Genomic DNA, 25,520 nt, shown 5'->3' with positions numbered 1-25,520 from the left:
GGCAACCCATTATTATTTCAAATGGAAAATGTCCGGCCAGGGATTGACCATTTCTTTTTGCAAATTATATATTAGCAAGAAATTAAACTATCTTACCATTCGCAAAGAAATTCCAGACAGGATGATTCAGATACATACCAATTCAAGTTATTCATCCATGTCACCTCAATCAGTGGAGACTACTCAAACGAGTTTTAATCCCCCAGTTTAGGAAATTTTTAATGCTATGATCAATAAGGTAACAGAGAATGTCACAATTATTGTTGGCATCCTGATTACATCCTCCCAAGAGGTTACTTTTAACAAAATAAGTTCATTTACTTGAACTGGTGGAGCAATTGACCAAGAAACGTTAATTAAATTCAACCTATACAGCTTGGTTGACCAGAGAAGTGTTAGTTATTAGATAAAAAGTCAGCTATTTTCAGGAAATCTTATCTTTTTTCTGATTTTGTTTTACAAGTTCTATCCCTTACTATTAAATATGGTTTATGTACCGGACGTTTTTCATACATGCTCATATACTGTAACGGTATTGCTTTTTTTCATCTTTCACTCTCTCCTGCATTGTTTATAGAAACCTGTTCAAGGTTGCTATCTTATGTTTTGTACTGCTTGAATTTTGTGCAATTCTTACTCTCAGTTACCTGTATTTAAGCTCGTCTTTTTGAATAAGCTCAGTGGCATTCGCCTCGTCTCTCTGTTAGAACCTAACAGTTACATTGTCACATTGGTGATCACTGGAGTGACTCTTCTACACCAACTGTTTTGTCCACCCATTTGCCCTACCCTTGTTACCATGCTGCCCACCAAACCTGACTCTTGAACACACGCCGCCTCAATGAAACTGCCGCACTTCGCCAGCAGAGAAGCGTTTACCTCTTTTCAGCGTGCTGAAGTTCAGTTTTGCATCAAGGGCGTTACTTGCTCAAGCAGCAAAGCAGACTATGTCCTCGCAGGGATCCCCGGGGACACGGTCCCGGAAACCTCCGATTGGTTTTGCAACAAAGGAAACACCCCAATAGCATATAATGTCCTCAAAAAGTACCTGCTGGAGCAGTACTCACCATCTGCAGCTGCCCGTATAGCCAAGCTTTTTCAACTCTCTCAACAGTCGTTAGGAGACAAAAAGGCTTCACTCGCCCTCGGGGAAATGACCAGTATCACTCGTTCGCAGCGTGCCGAAGTTCTTCTCGGGAAGTGAATGTACTTTGTGTCCTTTGGGTACGATGCCTACCCTAACCTATTCATGCTGCCATCCCCAATGTCGATACCTTGCCCATGAAGGACCTGATGAATAAAGTAAACACCCTTATGGACAGCCACTTAACAACCTTCGAGACTCCATTAATCCCTCCACTCCTGACAAAAAGGACAACAGCTCAATACCGACTGAGGCTAATGTGAATGCAGAAAGACAGAGATGCCCCCGTGTGACCTGCCAGAGTGGCGACAAAGCTACCCACCATCCACATATGTGACCCCTCAATGATGTCCCAAGCAACGACCTCTCCAGCCACTTACTGATGCCCATCAACAGCAGTTTTGCTACTATCACTCCAGATTCGGGGCTGCTGCGAAGAAATGTGCAGATGATTGTCAGTGGCTAAAAAATGTGTAAGTTGGCCATCGATTGTGGCAGGGGCTTACCTGTCACTAATATTTTCTTTTTACATGAGGCAGGTTGCCGTTCTCTTTTTCCAAAGTCACTCCCCAGGAAGGCTGCTGATGTCCGCCTGGTAAGTGCCAACAGATCTGAGATCCCCACCCATGGGTACAAGACACTCACACTATCATTTGGAAGTGCATAGTACCATTGCTGACGTAACATTGCCACTTCACAGTGTGGAATTCCTCACACATTACCATCTCCTGGTTAATGTAGAGCATCGACGATTGGTGGTGTACCAAAGGCGAAGTTATTCCCTTTAACCGCCAGATTGTCTTAATACTGTAATAGATGCCTAAGCTTATTGATAAGAAAGAAAATGGAAAATGTTACTTTATGAGTGAATGTCAATATAAAACTAGTCGGGTGAGTTTTAAGAAATAATTATTTCAAGACCTAGAGCCTGATTCTTTATTTTGATATTCCTTCCGTAGTACAGGTAGTATATAGAAATTTGAAGAATAGATGTCTATGCCTTATTTGAGCTTTGAAGGTTTACTTAAATGAAATAGATTCACTTTTGGGCAATATGTAATTTTTTATGGCGTTAGGTTTCTTTTTTGTCCTGTATCAATGAAGGTTACCTCTTTTCTCTTTAAGAATGCCGTTACTGAAACACATGCTGAGTTAGGTGAAGCATCTTTTCCTATTCTGAAAGTTAGAGCTCATGATATTAGCGAAGTGATTACCTTTGTTAATTTCATTAAGAATTTATCCTTGGAGAGGGTCTTTGCTGTAACTCAGTAGTGTATTAAGTCATTATTTACCTATCTTTATTTGAAATAAACATTTTTGTTAAGAAAGATTGTTGGACTATTAAGTTCTATTATTTTATTGTGAGATATTTTGATTCATGGTTACAGTATATAGGGATTTGGTTAGATGTTATATTATATTTAATATTTGCACAGTATTTTACTCACGTTGTTTTGAAGCTTCAGTTGTGATATGACAAGGAACTTTAAATCCTAATAAATCTTTAATATTGTCTTTTTCTAATGAGATTTTTGGCAAGCATAGGCATGGTTTGCTTATATTAATTTCACAGTAAATGAAAGCATGAAATGGTGTGGTAGTCAGCTTTGTGACTCACAGGTAAGATTCATCGAAATAAATGGAATTTTAATAAAACTTCTTTTAATATTTACCTGTGAGTTACATGATTCCTATCCCTCTCCCCTTCCGCATAGAGTGATATACGAGGGCAATCCAAAACATTCGTGGAAAACCTTGAATAATTTCAAATTGTCGGTTAACTCCAAGAAAAACTGTGTTCACGAATCCTTCATCCTAGCTCGTGTTGGAAACAAGTGTACAGTTTAATTCGTTATCCCTAATATAATTTAAATACATTGGTAGTAACCGCAACCTTAGGGCATTATGGAGTGTTCTAAATTTGACTGGAGAACCAAGGTTAAATTCCTAACAAAAATTAATTGGGAAAGTAAGCAGATACTTGAAGCTTTTAACACTATTTATGGAAATAATGACCCTAAAAAGAGTGTGGTTTACAAATGGTTTAAGCGATTCCGAGAGAGTCGAATCGAGTTTGAAGATGATCATCAAAGTGGGAGACCAACCACATCAGATCAGATCAGATTCAGGTTGAGGCTTTGCCTTTGCAACGGCGCCTCTGTGTCTTTTAGTTTTGTGTGTTCCTTATTTTCACTAGTTTTTCTCTTTTCATCCACATTTGTTGTAGTACTCTTTTCTTGTTTTCAATATTTTCTTCACAAAAAAGGAATTTTCCAACTGTTTGTGCACTATCTTCTTCGTATGGTTGTTGGAGCTCAATTGCTTTTATTCTTATATCACTAATCTGTGGACAATATAACAAAGTGGTTAGCATTTTCTTCTACATCACAGAATGCACAGTTTATATTTCCATCTTGGTGTCTGTTTTTTTATATTCAAGCCCAGTGAGTTTGTCCTTGCTCTGAATAATAAAATTGACGAAAATGTGTTGTCATACACTTCCTCTTCCTTGATTTCACTTTTCCAGTTTTTATACAAAATTAGACTCTCCTTGCACTCCATTTCACTCTTCCATTTGCTTGTGTCCCAATAACCGAAGAAAGTGTACCTGCTGTTAGGTCTCTTTTGCAAGAAGATCTGAGAATTGCCATTGATTACATAGCTAATGCAATTGGCATTTCACATGGATCAGCAAATTCTATTCTGGTAGATAACTTGGGATTGAGCAAGCTCTCAGCAAGATGGGTGCCAAATGTGTTGTGGCAAGAACAGATGGATCGAAGGGCAAATCTTTCTGTATGCATTTTGAATTGATTTGACATAAACGAAGATGAATTTCTCAGCAAGATTGTAACTGGCGATGAAACATGGAATTTGTCTTTTTGATCCAGAGAACAAAATCCAGTCCAAAGAGTGGCTCCCTAAAGGCTCAGATCGCCCAAAGAAATTCAAGGCAGACCAATCTGCTAAGAAATTAATTGCTACAGTGTTTTGGGATTCCCAGGGCATAATCTTAGTTGACTTCCTTAAAGAATGCAAAACAGTTACAGTGGTTTATTATGCGAATGTTTTGAGGAACTTGAATAAAGTTCTTGTGCAAAAAAGGGCTGGTAAACTTCATAAGGGCATTCTTTTTAATCTTGATAAGGGTTCAGCCCATTCGTCAGTATTGTCAAGAGATATTTTGAGAAAATTTAGGTGCGAAATCCTGCTTCATCCACCATACAGCCTTAATCTAGCCCTCTCAAACTTTTTTTGTTTCCTAAATTACAAGAACACCTGAAACGAGCAAGGCTTCCTTCGACTGATAATGCCAAAAGTTGCAACTTTTGAATGGTTCTGATCTCAAAGTTCTGATTTTTATAAAGATGGACTAAAAGACTGGAAACATCGTTTGAAGAAGTCCATTGCTAGGAATGGAAGCTATGTTGAAAAATAGCACTTTGTAAGTCAGTATTTGTTAAATAATGTTTTTTATTCAACGTTTTCTACAAACTTTTTGGATTACCCTCGTAATTGAGTTAATATTGGATTTTAAGAACTAAGATAAAATGAGTAAGGTGGTTTTGGTGGCTTTTAGAGAACTGATTTCTACCAAGCAGTATGAGGACAATACCATGCTGGTTTGGTTCTCAGAGATGAAGCTGATAAAGGTTCAGAGAATTTTTCTTCTTAACATTAAGGTCAAGAACGTTATACTTTATAGATATTAGCTATTAGACTCCCAGTTAAGTATCAAAATAAATCTTTAGATTAAGATGTTCTGGTGAATAGGTATTTGTGTCTGGGGAATATTTGTGGTGTTGCACTTCCTATCCCATGCAAAGAATTATTTAGCTTAATTCTGATAGATATAAGATTTGAAAAGTCAGGTACAGTATTTTGAAAACATTTCAGGTTTCTCAATAAAATATTTTATTTCCACACTTACCACAGTAAAGAAAATACTCTAATCTTTGGAATAAAGTGTCCCTTTTTCTGAAATTTGCTTCAGGGTCTTGAGTCAAATTGGTTTGATTGACTTTCAAATTAAACGTAGGAAAAATGCAAGCTATAATCTAAGAGCTTTTTCACTTGGAAATCATTCCTGTGCTATTTTATTAATTTTAAAAATAATGTTTCATAGATACTTTTGCTTTGTTTTTCAAATTTTTTCACTTTTAAAAGGGTTCAGTCATTGCAATTAGTGGTTAAGTGGTAAACATGTTTGTGTAAGAATATTGATTATTAATGTTATTGCTTATTGCAGGTTTATAGAGTGTAAATGAATGCCATCATTTGTTTGATGTTCATTACAATGATTAGAAAACATAATTTGTATCTTTATTGTTATGACTACAGTACTTTAATTTCTTTTAAAAGAATATGGTAATAATTGTTTTTCAATCTTATCTTTCATTGAGAATAGCTGAAGTTGACATCTTCTAAAGAACAATTGGCTGGCCTTCGTAAACAATATGAAACTGCAGAATCTGCACAACGATCCCTTGAGGGGACTATTCTTGAACTCCATGATGAAATGGAAGCCCTTGCGAGACAAAGAGAAGAAATATCTAGAGAAAAAGATAGACTTTCAGAGGATTTAGATGCAGTGACAGCTGAAAAAAGTTCTTTAGAAAAAACTAAGCAAACTCTCAAATCCCAGGTGAGTATCTATTTTAGAAACTAGTCTCCCACCCCTTTTACCAGTTGCATTATAGTATCATGTAATGTTAGAGTGAAATAAATGATTGTATATGTTTTAGAAGTCTTCAAAAACCCATTTATAGAATTTTAATTTGTAGAAGTCTTTTGTTATATTAGACCTGTAGTGGTAATGAGATTATAATTTAGATTTTGTAATCCATTGTTCTTTAGTTGGAGGCTGCTGAAGAGGATACAGAACGTCGGGCTCGACAAGTGACTGAATTGGAAAAGGAGAAGGCAGCTCTTGGTGAAGAACGCTCATACCTTAATTCAAAATTGATGAGAGAAAAAGAAGAGGTCCAGAAACATGTAAATACCATCACAATTCTCAACACAGAACTCTCCAGTGTTCAACATCAGGTAATGTCCTTTTTTCCAGACATTTCTGGTCTTTATTTGGTTTTCTTTCCAATATTGTACAGTGTCTTGCCTCTGTGTGAAGCAATCAACCGCCAGACCATTTTAACACTTGCAGAAATTGTCTGGTGATGAGTATCATATACAGTATTATAGAAGGGTTTTGTTAACTGTTTTGGTTAGTAAGATACAGCACATTCCACAGAAATATCAAGATCGTTATACTGTATTCTCTATGCTGACTGCAATTATTAATATACACAACTGAAAGTGACAATCTAAACAAAATTGCATGTAATGATGGTAATGATGGTCTGTTAGATTGCAGTTTATGAGAACATGTTGACCTTTGTGCTTTTTTTGGTACTGAATTTATTTGGATTCCGTTAAGTGAACTATGTTTACTATTGTATGCAAAATTCTTAAGAATTCTATGGAAATATTTTATACATCACTGTAGAAAATAATTTTTATTTGTTTGACAGTGTCTTCTCATTTCAGTTTCGATTTGTCATGTGTCAAATGTAGCACTTATTGTTGAGGGAGAAAGTAATGCTTTTTTTTTAAATTACTGTAATAGTACATTTGTTTTATAACTTTACATTTCAATACATTAATGTGATCCAAATCAAGTAGAATAGCTAAATGCTACCAATGAATAATTCTTCACATATGCAGAGATAATTCACTGTTTTTGAACAAGTGTAACCATACTATGTGAATTGTTTTTATTCTTATAAGAGAAGCTTTGTAGTAAGAGTATAATTATTTCACTGCACATTAAAAGATAAGTAAGCTCTTGTGCATGATTTTATTGTTATGGAAACTGAAAAAATGTTTGCCAAACAGAATTCAGATTACCTCATAATCTATGTATGAGCCAGGCTATCACTTTTAGTTATTAATTATTTTATTTTTGTCAGCGGTTTTTGTAAGAATTCAAACTTGATAATTTATATTCATAAAAATTGCAATTGCTGTTTTCATTTCCAGAATATCATGAAACTGACACATATCCATGGTCTATGCCATAAGTCATAAAGACATTTGTTTTTCTTGCAGTTTTTGTTTTAATCACTATGTATTTTTATACAATAAGAGCTCTCAGACGAGTTCTTGTTCTTACGAGCAGTAGCGGGCTCAATCTATGAATTTTCAAGTAATAGATTGTAAAGAGTAGTTGTTGATGGTCATCGTAGTGACTATAGGAATGTGATATGTAGCTAAATTAGTGCATGGTGCAAATTATGGGGCATGAAGTTGAACCCTAACAAAACTCAAAGTATGATTGTAAGTAGGTCGAGGATAATGGCTCCTCAACATCGAGATTTTTCGGTCTATTTATTCTTCAAATGCACAAAAAAATTGGCTTATTAAGACAGTCCTTTTAGGATTTTCGGTGATCAATCTATTCTGAAATATTTTAATTCCTTCATTTTGCCTTGCTTTAAGTATTGTTTTCCCGTCTGGTCATCAGCTGCTAATTCTCATCTTAAAGTTCTTATTGCTGGTCTGGATTAATGTTAATCTCTGGAGCTGTCGTTCAGTTACTTCTTTATACATTTTGCATAAGATTTTTCATAATTCTAACCATCCTTTGCATTCAGATCATCGTTGACTGTACCATCCTGCACGTAATAGTGGCCATGTAGTTAATTCTAACAGTCTTGCCTTCTCGATGATAAGGCTCAATGCTACACAGTATTCTAGTGGTTTTATTCCAGCTGTAACTAGATAGTGAAATGATCTTCCTAGTCAGGCAGTTGAATCGATAAAACCTCAGAAGTTCAAACTTTTAGCTAATTTTTTTATGTTTCTCTTTATAGCTTGTAAATCACAGATATATTTTAACGTTGTTACTGATCTTAAGATATTTTGTATTGATTATTTGTTACTTCTCATATAGTTTATTTATTTTTTAATTTTCTATCCTCACTGGGCTATTTTTACCTGTTGGAGCCCCTGGGCTTACATCAATAGACTTTCCAATTAGGGTTGTAGCTTTCTAGTAATGATAATAACAATAACAACAACAATAATGATAATAATAATAATAATAATAATGATAACAATAATAATAATGATAATAATGATGATAATTAATAATTAATAATTAATAATTTAATAATAATATAATGATAATAAAATGATAATAATTATTAATTGATAATTAATAATTAATAATTAATTTATAATCAATACTTAATACTTAATAATAATGATAATAATAATGATAATAATAATAATAATAATAATAATTAATACTTGTACTCCAAAATTTAATAATTCAATGAAAGATTTCCTATACCAATAATGAGGCAAACTAATAATGGCTCTAAATATTGCTTAAATACAATATACTGTATATATTTGAGCCTCTGTCCAAGGAAGCATGGGACATTACCCTCCCCCCACCCCTTGATCCTCAATCCCGGAAGAGGTGCGTACATGCCCTCACTCTTACAATTGTCTATTTGTTAAATGGATGACACTCCGACCTGGGACAGGTGGCGATGTTTTCAGTGAAAGTACTGCAGTCTCCAAAGATATTGGTTTTCTCATCAGGGTATTACATGATTACATTGACATTCCTTCTTGGATTATTTTGAGTTGGCAGGACAGGGATGGGTATGGGCTCTTCATCCTCATTGTGGTTTACCAGTTTTGTCTTACAGCACAATTTCCGTATCATGGACCACCCAACAATATGAACCTTATACCCACTATACCTGTAGTTACTATTACTGTCTAGATATGAGTATCGATAAGAGAATGGTCCATTTAGAGATTCTCAGTACCCATTCAATACTTGATTAATTCACCAGAAACTTGGGGTATTTTGGTTAGGTTCATTAACTTTCTGATCTGGTAGGGTAAAATTTAGCACTAGAGCAACACAGAAATATCTATTTGATTATTATATGTAATAGAACTTGAATACCCAACAATTTATGTCTCGATTCCATTTCTAATCTACTGATATCTTCGGGCATGTGAATCTCTCTCATTAGGCCCTGGTACAGCAGACTAGCGGACATTACCTTACTCGTACTTATTATGCATTGATATCCTAATCAGAGAACAGGAGTAAGAAATTCATTTACTATGTCCCCGTGGCATGATTATTATTGAGACTAACATAATCTGATTGTGGTCCCTTAATAAATGATTGTTCCATAAAATAGTTTATTTCCCTTCTTCCCTGTGACCCTAGAACTTTAATCCGCAGCAGAGTGAGATCAAATAGGGTGTACTGTTTCTCTTCCAACCCTATGGGTAACCACACATTTGCATTAAGATATTTACTTTCCTTTTCACTATCACCAGCGTCATTTCATAAGATAGGGACAAGTACTTTTTGGTGGGAGGATATACAAGCTCCTTATGATTTCGTAACTCGGCTAAAAGATAAGAAATTATGCTGTTCCGGGATTAATAGCCTTACCTTTCCTGAGCTCCTCATTCTGTCAATTTTAAACACGAAGTGAAGAAAATATCAAACTACTCGATTGAGTGAGCGCAAGTTCTTTTTCAAATTTAGCCCACTCGATCTTCACCTAGTTCACATATTCGAACACTTTGTTAATTGACTTCACTAAATCACCCACTGCAAGCTTAAGTCTTTTCATGTGTTTCATCTCTGTGTTACATTTGTAACTAACTTATTAATTATGCCTTAATGCATATTTGGAGAAGATTCTACTTATATCTTTACTTCTTGCAAGTCGTCCTCTGTTGCCACACTGAAAATGGCGGATGTAACCAGCAATATTATAGAACTCTTAGCTCTCACAAAGTCCAACTCAGGAACTGTCCTATTGAAGGACTTTAATTGCTTTTAGCTTTACTCGATAAGTTCTCTTAACATGCCTAAACTGACTTCTATAAACATGGTAATATTTGCTGAGTCCAATGGATAATTCGATTAGTTCCTTTTCTAGGAAACCGCTTAGTCTTCCTGCCCTCACATCTACTACCACCACATTCAAGGAGAAGGTAACCATTTTCTCACGATCCACTGATGCTGCCTTTTCTCAAGACAAATGCCCCAGCCCCAGCAACAAAGATCCATAAGAGGAGTACATCTTTGAATATGCCTTCTGCCCAACTGCTAACACATTTGAATTCCCCACCAGTGCACAAGTGTTTAAGGCAGAACTATTCTAGGAAATTGGCATTTACTGCCCCAATATTTTTCTAAACGTATTCACATTATAAGTAAACACTCACTAATATAATCAAAATTATTTGTAACTGTAAAAAAAACGAGAAATAAGGCATAAACAGAAAAATCCTCCTTTTCGTCAATACCTTGAATGTCACACGTTGAGATATGGAGATACATATTTATTTGAACTTTAGAAAACCACATCCTCAGGTATAATGTGTATATGTGCTGGATGGCGTTCAGGCACTGCACCACTGAGAATATTTTTTATGATTACCATGGTAGGCTTCACCTCCTGGACCTGGTATGGACTCAACTTGTCTAATATCTATAAATAAACACGGTCTCAAACATTCTTAACAGATTTGGTCTGAAACCGAGTCATGTTCTTTGTAGTGACTTTTGTTAACCCCTCCTTTCTCTAGTATTCATTTCTCTTCGTAGCAAATTTATATAATGCACATGAGTGATTTGGCAATTGTTGAGGATTCATCATGATCATACATCAGAAAGAAAGGCATATTTCTTATTGATGCATTATATGCAATGTTTAAGGCCAACTCGTTAGTGGGAATCATTTGGTACCACCAAATAGCGTAGAATTTACACCACTGCCCTATTATGCCATTGTCTGAAGGTGTATAAGCAGCTACTAAAAAAAAGTGTTGTTTTTATCATGTCCATGATCATTTGCATCACACTGCATTATTATTAAATTCTTTGCCATTGTCACTTATTAATACTTTCGAACAGCCAAAATTAATACTTTCGAACAGCCAAATATAATAATGAAGGGGCTCAGTGCATAGCAATCAAATTTGCAGTTACATTGAACATATTATGAGTGTATCAGGTAAATACTTTCTAATGATCTTGAAATCGTTAGTTTCTTTTAATCTCTAAACTAAAATGTTTTAACAACAATTGAAACATGAAGAATAAATTTAAAAAGAAACTCACAAAAGAAAATAATACATTTATTCACAAAGTTATTTATAAAGAAAAACAATATTGCTTCTTTGGTTACTTTAACTTACAAATCATATAAATGAAAAGTAAATCAATGCTTATGGAATGTTGAATAGTTTTCTGCAGCTACTGAGATGATACTTGTAAACCTCGCAGAAGGGTGGCTACAGATCAGTTGAAACTGGCATGATGACTTTGGATTTAAAGAGGTCACAGAAGGGGTGATATCAAGATGGGACGACAGAAGTCATCTTTAAGAATTCTGTAATAACATAAAAGGAAGGCCAGACCACTGACAGTGATGATTACTTCTCGTCACAAGCTGGGAGGGCTGGCTTCTTCAGTACGTCTGTTCTCAGCCATAAAAAGATTTTGGAGATATATTTGTCGTTTGAAAGGAAGGTCGGAAACTGGCTCTGTTTGACTTCCGGTCTTTTTTCCTTGTCCTTATCACGTCAGGACATGGTTCCTCTTTTGTCTTATCTCCTCTGGACATGGTTCCTCTTTTGTCCTATATCCTCTGGACAGTCTCTTCATGAAGTTTATACTGTATATCCATGTATGAGCAAAGCTAATTACAGTGGAAATTTCCTCAAAAACCACTCACTTCGGTCATGCCATAGAAGTTTATGGAACAGATTTCTGATGCAATCTGTACCTCATTGCTATGTCATAACAAAAGTGCAGCACGTGTCGAGGCATGATGACATTTTCCATAAAGAGGGATTTCCTCAAGGCTCAGTTCATCAAAAATGCGGACTCCTCAAATTAAGGCGTTGACATCTTTGTGCAAACTACACAATTTTTTTCTCATTGTAGTCACTCTTCATCGAGGCTCGGTATTTATCCAAAATGCTGATGACAATGAGGTGATGATAACTTTGACCAAACACTAGTCAAATCTCGTCTCGCTACTCACACTTTGGGAAACGATATATATGTGTTTTGATGATATAATTTTCAATATTATTGCATCTATGCATGACTTGCATACATTTGTTCCATGGTGCCAATATGAAGAGGTCGTGCCACATCCTCATGTACTCTATAAAATTCAAATCGGACCTCACTCTTGTCCCTCACTCTCATCAGTGAATGTCAGACATGTGGATGCAGCCGCCTATGGAGGTCCCAGAAGCTTCCAAGACAGACCCAACAGGTTTATTAGATTGGGCCTATTATTTTTTTAACTGCCAGAATTGGAGAAAATATCTTTCAGTTTCCACGAAAATTACTCTGAATCTTACAAGTAATTGTCAGCTTTTATTCTACTTACCTGTGTGAAGTAGGGCTTTCAGCATTAGTTGGAATCATAACAAAGAAAAGAATCAAGTTTAAATTGGAAAGTAATCTCCAATGTGCATTGAGCCAAACACCACCAAATATTCTCCGATTAGTTTGCAAAATGAGCCAGCATCACCTTTTCTGTTGATGAATACTGTACTACAAGTCAAAATGGCCACTGGTTATAATCCACTGTTTCATTGATATTATATACAGTTAAACTCATAACAAACACAAAAGCTTTTAATACTGTAAATATGGTTGTATTATCAACAGTTTTATATTTTCCAATACTACATAAACATGAATAATTATCACTAATGAAGATGTGTAATAATTTTTTATGTGGTCATGATCCATGAATTATCATTTTGATAGCAAGAACAGAATTTTAAATAATAAGATTCCTTATTTCTATACCCACCTGATGTTCATATGGCTTTCTTTTCTGGAATCTTAGAATGTTGGCGTTATCCCTTGAAATTAAGAAATTTCATGTTTTCTTTCCTTCCAATATCCCAATGCCTCTAGTCAAGCAATGGGACTTATTTGAATCTAACAACAATAAGATGCTGTGTATATCATATTACTTCTTTAGGCTCAAGGTTCAATTATTCCCTATCCTCATCAGTGGGGTGAAGGCTGGCATACTGTATAATCATTATAAGAAATTTTATTATCCATATGCTGTTTATTTCTTTGAACCTCCCGTAATGTTCATATTTCTAACTTCCACACTTTAGAGGTGGTAGGTAGCCAGTGAGAGAAAGAGATAGAGCATTTAGTTTCCCATAATTGATTGAATAACATATCTAGACTCACCTTTAATCTAGAGCATTTAGTTTCCCATAATTGATTGAATAACATATCTAGACTCACCTTTAATCTAGACTTTTTTGAACTTTTAAACTCCAGATGACTCGTGACTAGCTTGATATTTTGGAAATTCAGGTTTTTGCATTTTTGCTAAAAGAACGTCTGTATTTCGTGTTTCAAATACGGTTTTTAATTAAAATAATTTGCTTCATTGCTAAAAAGTTATTTTTGTATATTTTTGAAAGCGCATTCAGTCCCGTATCCCACTTTTTTTCTAGCCTGGGTACTTATTTACTTTTCTTGAAAAATTCTATGGAAATTTATTTTAGTGTCCCAAATACATTAGTTCCTCCATGAATAGATTATCAGTTCTTTCATACATTATATTGTATTAGTAAATAAACATTCGCTTGATGTATTTATAACATTTGTGATAACTAGATAGGTCAAAAGGGTAAAATTTGCCTTAAAAATACACGGACAAAACTATATTGTTAGTCAATCTTGCTCCTTTTTTACATGTTGCATGTACGTATTTGTGTGTCTGGGGTGCGATATTTTTGGATTTGAGGGAAGGGATTTACCACTGGTTAGTAAATAACATTGAAATATATGTTCCTATGATCCCCAGTGAGGAGGAACATTATTGCTAAAAGCCCATACTTACATATACTAATGTCTGTTTGATAGATCTCTACTAAAAGAAAACTTTGAAGTTCAATTATTCATAATAGGAAATTGTTGTAGAAAAATTGCTACTACTTTTTTTTTTTTTTTATATTGGCTGGTATTTGTTATTCAAACATGAAAAGATACTGAATTTATTAAAATGCTAAGAGTTTTTCCATTTAACTTTTTTGCATAAAATTATCTTTCAACTGGTTTTTAAATAAAAAAAAATGGTCGAAAAATAAAAAATATAGATATAGTTTGAAGTAGCCTCAAAATAGCGTTACTTTAATGGGGCCGAACTGTGCCTATTGAATTCGGAAGATAACTAGAATTTTAGAAATTTTATCAACAGTCTGGGTACTAATTAGTTTGGATAAATATTTGTTTTACCTTCATTAGTCCGTGAACAATACCTGACAGCAAAAGAGGTGCTCGAGATTATGCAATGTGAATATGAAATGCATTTCAAATTTACAAGAATTACTACAGTATTTTCATATTATCAAGGGATAATAATAAGTATCTAAAGTTAATTATCTGAACCTAACCATATTTAAGTGACTAATAACATTAAAGAAACGAATTGAGAGATTTATAATAATTTGAAGTTAAAACCTTCGATCTAATCATATATATCTTTTAATATAACATATGCCAAAATATTTAAAGAATTAGTTAAGCTCTTTATATCAGTAATCTCTTCCTTGCTGATTGGTTCAAGGCTCTGATGGAACAGATCGAAATCCAGAACTAGATCTGCCATAATTCATCTTGTGGGATGGAAGGGTATAACACCAAACGGGAATTTGAATGACCTGCTTTACTTTGAATTTGGGATAACAATTTATAATCTGTATCCTACCCAAAAGAAACTACAGCACGTGCATTAAGTAACCTATTTGGATATCAAAAATAATTTATCTTAAAGACTAATTATGTACGGAAATTGTCTATGTAAGATACGAATCCCTACAATTACACCGTTAGAGAAAAATTTGTATTGAGCTAGAGGCCATGCTTACAAGCGAACGGTGCAAACATGAAGTAATCAAACTATTTTAGGAAATCTGTAATAGATTAGAGCAAAAGGAAAACATTTAGGACTATGCGAATTCTACGATTTGCCACATCAACTGCATAATAAAATGAGTTGAAGGGCGGCTATTTCATCAAGAGGATTGATATGATATCCAGACAGCTATCTCAGCAATTAAGTCCCAAATAATTGCTTATAGGCAATTAATTTTGCGAGAAAAGGAATATTAGGATCCAGGCTAGCCTCTCGGTCGTCTGCCATGCAAATTCAAGATGTCTAAAAAAGTGGCAAGAAATTCGGAAACGCTAGGGTTTGACAGCTGAGGGGTCTAACGTAAATAGAGAATTCCAGGCTCTATGAGAGGAACTCGAAACTGGAAGGTGCAGTGTACCGTCAGAACTCTGAATGGGACACTAGAAACCACAAGTTACATTTCTTTATATTGATATGCTTTTATTTACTTACCCATGTAAAGTTTTTACAAATACATGAATATGTATATGTGCTTACGCACATCATAAGTGCTCACTTGCACATATACGTATATAATACACACATACACACACACACACACACACACACATATATATATATATATATATATATATATATATATATATATATATATATATATATATATATATATATATATATATATAGTTATACCTCTTTTCATGAAAGAATCGGATTACAAAACTTTCACGCTGCGAAACGAGATGTAAATAGTTTGATGACTCGCTTTGCAAAAAGTGTTTTGTGTTAAGAAAAGAGATTTGCCAGCCAGGCCTAGAATTGAATAGTCACCCATTAATAAAAGTTGAAAATTAATTTACACAGTAGAAAATGTAGCTATAGTCTATAGTAGGGGTAACTACAATAGTACAGTACACAAGGTACTGTATATTTTGTATATGTAAAGTACAGTGTATTGTACTGTATGTATTTTATTTTCCATTTATTATTACATTATGTTCAAATAAATACTTAATTTACAGGTATTAACGGTTAGTTTAAGTATTTTGAATGGTTCAAATTTATTTGGCTGTACATTATTTCATTGGGGTTATACTGTAGCTTTATTATTATAAGATTTAATGTGGTGTTTTGTAGGATCTGGAAGGAATTAGGCTATTTACATGTAAAATGTGTCTCATAACACGAAAAAATCACGTTACGAAAGCCACTCCAGAACGAATTATTTTCGTATTGTTAGGCATTACTATATATATATATATATATATATATATATATATATATATATATATATATATATATATATGTGTGTGTGTGTGTGCACGTGTACACACCCTTTATATATATATGCATGTATATATATATATATATATATATATATATATATATATATATGTATGTATGTATGTATGTATACAAGTAACTGTAAAGCATATGTGCATGTACATATGCATGTAATATTCTGCATATTTATGATAATGTAGATGAAAAAGATTAGTATCGCACAGACATAAACAATATGAAGTACATATTATTATTATTATTATTATTATTATTATTATTATTATTATTATTATTATTATTATTACTTGCTAAGCTACAACCATAGTTGGAAAAACAGGATGGTATAAGCCCAAGGACTCCAACAGGGAAAATAGCCCAGTGAGGAAAGGGAACAAGGAAATAAATAAACTACAAGAGAAGTAATAATGAACAATTCAAAAATATTTTAAGAACAGTAACAACATTAAGATAGATCTTTCATACATAAGCTGTAAATCTTCAAAAAAAAAAAAAAAAAAAAAAAAAGAGGAAGAGAAATAATATAGAATAGTGTGCCCGAGTGTACCCTCAAGCAAGAGAACTCTACCCCAAGAGAGTGGAAGACCCTGGTGCTGTGATTATGGCATTATCCAAGGCAAGAAAACAATGGTTTGATTTTGGAATGTCCTTCTCCTAGAAGAGCTGCTTACCATAGCTTGAGAATCTCTTCAAACCATACCAAGACGAAATTAGTCACACCAATTACAGTTTGGTAGTTAAACCATTGAGCAAAGAAGAACTTTTTGGCAATTTCAGTGTTTTCAGGTGTACGAGGACAGAAAAAGAGATAGAGAGAATAGGCCAGACTATTCAGTGTGTGGGTAGGCAAAGAAAAAATGAGCCATAGGCAGAGAGGTGGATCCAGTGTAGAACTATGTGGCCAGGAAAAGGAGCCAATAACTCTCTAGTGGTAGTAAGTTAGCTTAACAGTTGTTTGGTGGCCGGGCCAACTTACCACCTATAATTCTTAAGGTGGTGGTAAGGTGTTGCTAATGTCATGTTTCCTTGAAGGCACTTGCATATTTTTGCAAAATGCAGGTGGCATATTTTTTTCTGATGTTTTTTGCTATCTTTATATGTTTGTAAAAATCTATATATCAATAAATCAGTCTTCTTGAAGATGTCACGAAGAAGAAACTAGTCAGGATTCACTCAGTATTTAAATTCATCATGTTCTTGAGTGCATCTGACCATCACATGTTCTTGAGAATTTTATGCATACACACACACACACACACACATATATATATATATATATATATATATATATACATATATATATATATATTATATATATGCATATACATATATATATACATATATATATATGCATATACATATATATATATACACACACATATATATATATATATATTTATATATATTTACATATATATATATAATATATATATATATATATATATATATATATAGATATATATATATATATATGTATATATATACTATATATATTTATATATATATATGTATATATATACTATATATTTATATATATATATATGTATATATATATATATATATGTATATGTGTGTATATATATATATATATATATATATATATATATATATATATATATTTTTTTTTTTCCACTAATCTTACAGTGACTTTGTATTACTTTATGCCAGCAGTTTCCCTATCATGTCTTTTAAATGCAGTGCAATAGTTTTGAACTAACTTCAGCACATTTTGGAAATACTATTCTTTGTAAAATATTTTCATAAATTAATGATATAAGTGAGAGTAGATGTTAATCATTAGAGTATAAGTAATAGTTAAGGTGAGCAATAACACCTTTTTCTACATAGATAGTTACACTTGTTACCCCTTGTTTCTGATCAATATTTCAATCCTTAAGTAATTTTGTCATTTTTATCTAAGATAAAGTTAAAGAGCAACCATATATTTGCAAAGCACTTTTAGTGTAGTAACAAGAGAAGTTTGATAGTTATTTCAAATGTAATTTTAATGTTCAAGTAAATTTTATGTTTTTCCTGCTGTCATTGTGCGATATGGGTTAATAATACTTCATCCAAAATCTTGAATGTTCCTTTAAAAACCTTCTACAAGGAAAACTGTAAGGTAAAGCATTTATATGATAATCCTTTTTCTCTAGACTTAACAAGTCTGAGTGGAATGAATGAGACAGTGTCTTTAATCTTTTATGTCGAGACTTGTCTTAAAAATGTAAAATAATAGGGGATCTGGTTGAGATTGCATTCAAGTGTTTTCTGTCCTCTCACAGCTTATTGGTAAACTTGACCTAAATCCTTAAGAATATTTGGAGAAATTTCAAATGATTGTTATCAGATTTATTTGAACCCAGTACATCTATTAATAACTAACTTCTTGTGGATTTATGCCATGTTTACTCAGTTAGCATGCTCTGTGAGTTCACTTAAACTTTGTTCGAGTGCATTCATTTAATCAATAAAGAAAATCTGAGACTAAAATGCTTGTAATTACTTATTTTGGGGGTAAAAGAGTGCCAACAATAATTTTCTTTCAGCTGCACATATCCATGGCTGGAAGCTTCTCAAAATATTAGCATTGAAAGATTGATAATTGCCAAAAGGTAAATTTTGTCTTGTATATGCCTAGAAATCTGATAACCAATAAAACATTATTTATGCAAAAGTGATATTGAAATTATGCCAGTAGTATCAATATAGTCATTGGTCCTTTTAATGATTTAATATTCACCAGATAGAAGAGTGAAAGGAGCAATTGCCTCATCCATAAGAGTCTATATACTTTGGGAAATTCTCTTCAAATATTGGGCATGGTAGTTTTCATTCCTTTAACTAGGATAATCGCTGCCTTTAAATTTTAGCCCTTAAACCTGTAGTCTTTTTTTATATAAATTCTTATTTTGATGACTCTTGCCTCTGAGTCACATAGCTAATATCTACGAAGTGTGAGCTTCTCGGCCGCAGAGAAAAAGGAATTCGCTATCCTTTTGGAGGAATAACTAACTTGGTATTACACTCGTACTACTGAGTAAAAACTGCATCTGGTGGTCTACAGTAAGTGAAAAAACTCCCAAAATAATTTTTGTTAGGACTTCAGGACTAGCAAGTTATGTCTTCAGCTTCTGAAATATATTTATGTGCCAAATGATCCATTGGTAGTCTGATAGTATAAGAAATAGACACATGCATTTTATACCATGTATAGTAAGCTATTGATGTTAGTTCAGATAAACAAATATCAGAATAGATATATCATATTGGTGGCTAACAGGTTACGAGACTTATGGAAAGAGTAAGGAGAAAGAAAGGAGTAGCCTTTCTGTGGAAAGTTAAGATCAGGCTATTACATACTTTAATTTTTAGCACTGCAGAGATTTGGAGGAAGGTAAAGACTTAATGTTCAAGTAACGGGTAAGAATTTGGATGTAAGGGCAGAAAATGTATGGCCAAAATCACAAATTGCTGCTTTTATGGAAAAATTCTCTAGTTTTATGCAGTCTATTGTTTCTTCTCTGGTTATTTCCATTTCTTCTCATTCTGTTTCATTTGCCGATGAGTGTCCATTTCCTCTCCTTTGTGTTGGCTATGTGTGTTTCAAGTAGCCTAACCTATTCTTATTTACTGTCTAGTCTTTCCTTTTTTTGATAATGTATGCGTAGGTAATAAATATAAAGTTTCTGAGTCTGTTGATCCCATTATTATTCAGGCATGGCGAAAAAGAGAATTGAATCCGTCTGAACAAGCTTCAATCCTTTTGTTTCCCTCTGTCCTTCGGTCAAATGCCTAGGTCACGTGGCTCAAACTTCATCAACAGCTGCTGTTTTAGCTAATTGGTCTTGCAATTTATTACACTCTCCGGCTTCTTAGTAGAAGGATCATTTGAATGTGGGGAAACCATTCTTATTAAAGTTTTTGGTTCAGAGAACATTCTGGGAGGACCATAAATGATTCCATGCTGATCAGTTATATTCTTATAAGGATTCACCAATACATTCTGATTCAACAAAGGGGCCCTCTGGTTAATAAATGAACTAGCAGTGCATGTCTTACTGATAATTTAGGATGATTTAGTGAGGTGAATTTGGCCATTAGTATTAGCACTTTCATTCCGAGTCCTAAGCTTAGTGCTTTCCTTACTGGCACTAGTTTTAAGTTAAATAACATTGTAAATATGTAACTAGTATCTCTAGGAATGTAGTAGATAGTACAGTATCATCTCAGTACTATAATGGTATAGATTTTGCTGAGTTTGGAAATTCACAAACATGTTCTACAGCTAATGTTTCTCAAGTATAAGATACTGAATTTTCGGGAGATGTTCTTGAGAAAGAGAGCGATATCTCTTTTGAGGGAGAATACAATTCAGTTGTAGAATCTTCTTTTGTGTCTATTAAAAGTAATTGCCAGAAAAAAATCCAGAAAAGATGTCTTTAATTGATTCAGCTTATTCGTGTTTGTATTATACCTGTAATTTAAAAGGTGTGTGTGCTGGTATATGCAGTGGCAAAACTTATTGTAAATTATATACCGGTACTGTATTTGTTAAATTGATCACATCTATTTGAATATCATTGTTTTTATGACTCATACCTCTTAGGTCACAATGCTTGTATCTATGAAGTGCAAGTTTTCGAAATTTCAAAAAAATCTTTACATACTCTCTTCTCAAGGAGTTGCTATTTTAGGAACCCCAACCTAGAAGAGTTGCCCCTGAATGGAGTTCCAACTTCCATAACCCCCACATCTTGATCCTCGAAGGTTTGATAAATCCTAGCTGTTTATACGGTGTATCTTGTATTATTTTAAATCAATTTTGTGCAGGAGTTATTCAGGTGTGTTTTGTGCCCTTACCTGATATTAGTTTTTATTGTTTTCGGCATAATAGTTTAAGACCAAGGGTGCCTTGGCACTGTGTAGGTTTTAGTGGTTACATAGAGTGTAAAAACCTATTGCTGTGGTCTGAAAATATAGGAATTTGAAAGGGGTTTCTCTTTTAGCCCTGTAAGGTGCATCTTTTTAGGTTAAGTAACTAGTCATATTGTTTGGTATGTTTTGAACCACCATAGAGAAAATGTGTTACTCAAATACCATATTTTCTGTGACAGGCATTTTAGTTGTAGGGTTTCCTCGAGATCAGCTTTATTGCAAATACTGTTATGAATCAATCATTTAATTTGAAAACTTAAAAACCCTTTTGGTTTTATTGTTTTTTGCTTTATTTATTGCAAATAGCCGAAGTTTCCCCATTTTTCAACATTCATATTCATTCCTAAGAGATTCCCATATTTCTTTCATGACCCGTTTTCTGTTACTCTTGATAGTTGGTTTCTACAATAGATTCTGATCTATGTAACATAATGGAAATGTTTTTCAGTTGACAGGGTTCTTATGAATCATCTATCTAAAATATACAAATAAATTATGCAACAATAATTCGTTTCAATTTCTTTGATTTTGAAACGTCTTTTTATTTCTAAGGAAATGGTGGTGCTCAACATATTATACAGTCAAATGCATCCTCACAAGCTTCACTCACTCATTTGGTCAAATAACTTCTGTTGTGAAACATTTTCTTTTTCACAATCCTGATTTGTGCTTCAGACAATCCTATTCTGAGATAGAAGAACGGTATAGGATTGAGATCCTTATATCCCTCTTGCTTCTGGTCCAAATACCAAAGGGCAAACATTTTGTGCCTTAAATAAGTATGTGGCATGTTGTATTACAACTCTATTGTTAGGTACAAAAGACAAACCTATTTGTACATGCTTAGTAATATGGGATGTATTATGCCTCTAATACTAGACTCACAGTTTTTCAATACAATATAGGAATACAGTGGAACCTCTACTTCCGAACGTATCTACATCCGAATTTTCCAGCATCCGAAGTAAAATTCGAGCAAATTTTTTACTCTTCACCCGAATTTTATTTCGACACACGAAGTAAGCAATTTTCGTCGTACCGGTTGTATCCGAATTTTTCGACACGCGGAGTACAATTCGAACACGTTCCTACTCTACACCCGATTTTTTTTTTCGACACCCGAAGTAAACAATACTCGTACGCGTAGTCGGTGCTCATAGCGCCTGAAGTGTTTTTATTTCCGCCAATAGAAGGCAGCACTTCGACGTCGGAGGGACCCTCAATTAGCGCGGCTCGGGTCAGTCCTCTGTTCTCGTTGGCTTCTTGCGGTTGTGCCCTGTGCGTTCTGCTATTAACTGTGTTTTAATCGTGATTTTTTACGTGCATCCTTTAACGGTAATTTACGTAAAGTATGAGTCCTAAAAGGCTTAGTTTTGCAAGTGGTAGTGGTAGTGGTGAGAAAAGGAAGAAGGAAATGCTTTCTTTAGACGTAAAGCAGGAAATTATTGAAAAACATGAGCGTGGCGTCCGCGTGAGTGAACTTGCTAAACAGTATGGCCGTAATATGTCGACGATCTCGACAATTCTTAAACAGAAGGAAGCTATTAAAGCAGTGAAACCTTTTAAGGGGATCACCATTATTTCAAAACGCCGTAGCCCTATCATAGAAGAGATGGAACGACTTCTGCTAGTGTGGATCAAGGACAGAGAGATCGTTGGCGACACCATCACCGAAACCATCATCTGCGAGAAGGTGCACACCATCTTTACGGACTTGAAGGAGGAGAGTTCTGGGGGTGATGCTGGGGAGAGTTCAACCGTACCTTCCTCAGATGATTTCAAGGCATCTCGTGGCTGGTTTGAGAAATTTAAGAAACGATCCGGGATTCATTCAGTTGTTCGCCATGGAGAGGCTGCTAGTGCGGACACAAAGGCTGCAGCTGACTTTGTCAAGAACTTCGAAAGGATCGTGCTGGAAGAAGGCTACGTAGAGCAACAAGTGTTTAATTGTGATGAAACTGGGCTGTTTTGGAAGAAGATGCCGAGTCGAACCCACATCACCGCCGAAGAGAAGAAATTGCCTGGGCATAAGCCAATGAAGGATCGGTTGACTCTTTCCCTATGTGCCAACGCTAGCGAGGACTTTAAAGTCAAGCCCTTACTGGTTTACCATTCCGAGAACCCTAGGGCCTTCAAGGCACACAACGTCGATAAGGACCAGCTTCATGTTTTCTGGCGATCCAACTCGAAGGCCTGGGTCACTAGGCAGTTCTTTGTGCAATGGGTTAACCAAGTTTTCGGCCCTTCTGTGAAGAAGTATCTTCATGAACAGAAATGGCCTTTAAAGTGCCTGCTATGCCTTGACAATGCACCCGCTCACCCCCCTGGACTTGAAGATGATATCTTCGATGAATTTAAGTTCATAAAGGTGCTGCATCTTCCACCGAATACCACCTCTATCCTCCAGCCCATGGACCAGCAAGTCATCTCTAATTTTAAGAAGCTGTACACCAAGCACTTATTTAAGCAGTGCTTTAATGTCACGCAAAGCACCAACTTAACTTTGCGTGAATTTTGGAGGAGCCACTTCAACATCGTGCACTGCTTGAAAATCATAGATCAGGCTTGGGTGGGATTAACTCGACGAATCCTCAATTCTGCCTGGAAGAAGCTGTGGCCTGATGCAGTTTCTTCCCGAGATTTCGAAGGTTTTGACCCCGAACCTGATCCCGTGATGGGTGCAGCGGAAGACGTAGAGGAAATCGTCTCCCTTGGCAAGTCCATGGGTCTGGAGGTCGACGCAGATGAGGTTACGGAACTCGTCGCCGAACATCACGACGAACTTACCACAGAGGAGCTCAAGGAACTCCATGCTATGTCTGAGCACATGAGTGATGACGAGGAAGGGAGCGAGGAGGTAGAACATGTGTTAGGTTGGGCGCATATAAAAGAGGTGTTAGGAAAATATTAAGACGTGGTCGACTGCATCGACAAATACCACCCAAAAAAATTGCAGGTTTGTCGTGTAGTTTCGCAGTTCAATGATGTTTGCCTAACTCACTTTCGAAACATTCTGAAAAGCCGTACCAAGCAACTATCTATCGATAATTTCTTTAAAAAAAACTAAGCGAACTCGTGATGAAGAGGATGTAAGTGATTCGAAGAAAACAGCAAAGAGTGAAACGGAAGAAAGTGAAACAAAGAAAACGGCAAAGAGTGAAGCGAAAGAAATTCAATCAATTTTAAGTGTAGAGAGTGAAAGTGATTAAAATTAATCATCAAAAAGAAAAAAGAAAATGTAAAAAAAATATAAAATATAAAAATAAAAAAAAAATAAGCTAAGTTATGTTAAAGTTCACTTAGTGTAAGTTAGAATAAGTTACGGTAGTGTACGTTTATCGTAGTTAACCTCTCTACCTCCTCGCCGCCCGTCCGTCTCCTCTCTGCGTAGCAAGACCAACAACACCTGCGCTGGAGTTTTTAAGGTAAAGTGATGCTAAAAACCCGTTTCTTATTTATCATTTTTTGCTGATTCTTCTTTTTTACATGTCTATTATCTAATTTAGTGTGCATTATTCTCATGGGAAATTATGTGTAGTAGTTTATTAAGAAGTTATCATAGGTTTTTGGGCTCAACCACGGATTAATCCTATTTCAATGTATTCTTATGGGAAAATTCGTTTCGACATCCGAACATTTTCTACATCCGAAGTTGGTTCTGGAACGGATTAAATTCGTACGTAGAGGTACCACTGTATCAAATTTTGGATAATGACACAGCAACTAGGAATGTTTCTTAGGGGGTTGGCTGAGGTGACTTGAGTATTAAACTTCTATATCTGAACCAAAGGTCTTTAGTCAATATCGGGATAAAGGACTTGATTAAACACTGCTTGGAACTGTTGAAGCCTTACCCTGATCTTTCGCTACTTTTTTTAAAGATAAGTCAGGTTGGATACTTTTAATGACATCGTAAAATGATATAAAAATAGCATAGTAATATGACTCAGGGATGCAATTTGTTGCACAGTTTAGGTTGTGTTCATAGCCAAATGATTTCTATCACTATGTAGGCTGTATGAGGATTAGCTCCAAGAAAATTTATACCTTTTGTAATTTTAGGTACCTTTTGGGATAGGGAAAAAGATTCTCCTCTGTGTGTTTGTTGTCTTGGTGTTTTGCTCGCGAGAAGGACAATGTAATGTCGGCTATAGTTCATCTAAGGTATCGGGGTT

At 34.7% G+C, this 25,520-nt stretch overlaps 1 protein-coding gene across 2 annotated transcripts in view; it reads left to right on the top strand.

The window, feature by feature from the left end:
* LOC137645715 (rootletin-like) overlaps positions 1–25,520 on the top strand; it is a 746,485-nt gene that overhangs the window by 483,232 nt on the left and 237,733 nt on the right. For both annotated transcript variants that reach the window (XM_068378593.1, XM_068378592.1), the window contains exons 13-14: positions 5,553–5,789; positions 6,002–6,190. In XM_068378593.1, coding sequence (XP_068234694.1) covers positions 5,553–5,789; positions 6,002–6,190 — 426 coding nt within the window. The remainder of the gene's footprint in view (positions 1–5,552; positions 5,790–6,001; positions 6,191–25,520) is intronic.

Source organism: Palaemon carinicauda, chromosome 8, assembly GCF_036898095.1.
Source record: "Palaemon carinicauda isolate YSFRI2023 chromosome 8, ASM3689809v2, whole genome shotgun sequence".
NCBI lineage: Eukaryota > Metazoa > Arthropoda > Malacostraca > Decapoda > Palaemonidae > Palaemon > Palaemon carinicauda.
The sequence above is the reverse complement of the archived record's forward strand: the minus strand, read 5'-3'. Positions and strand labels throughout refer to the sequence as shown.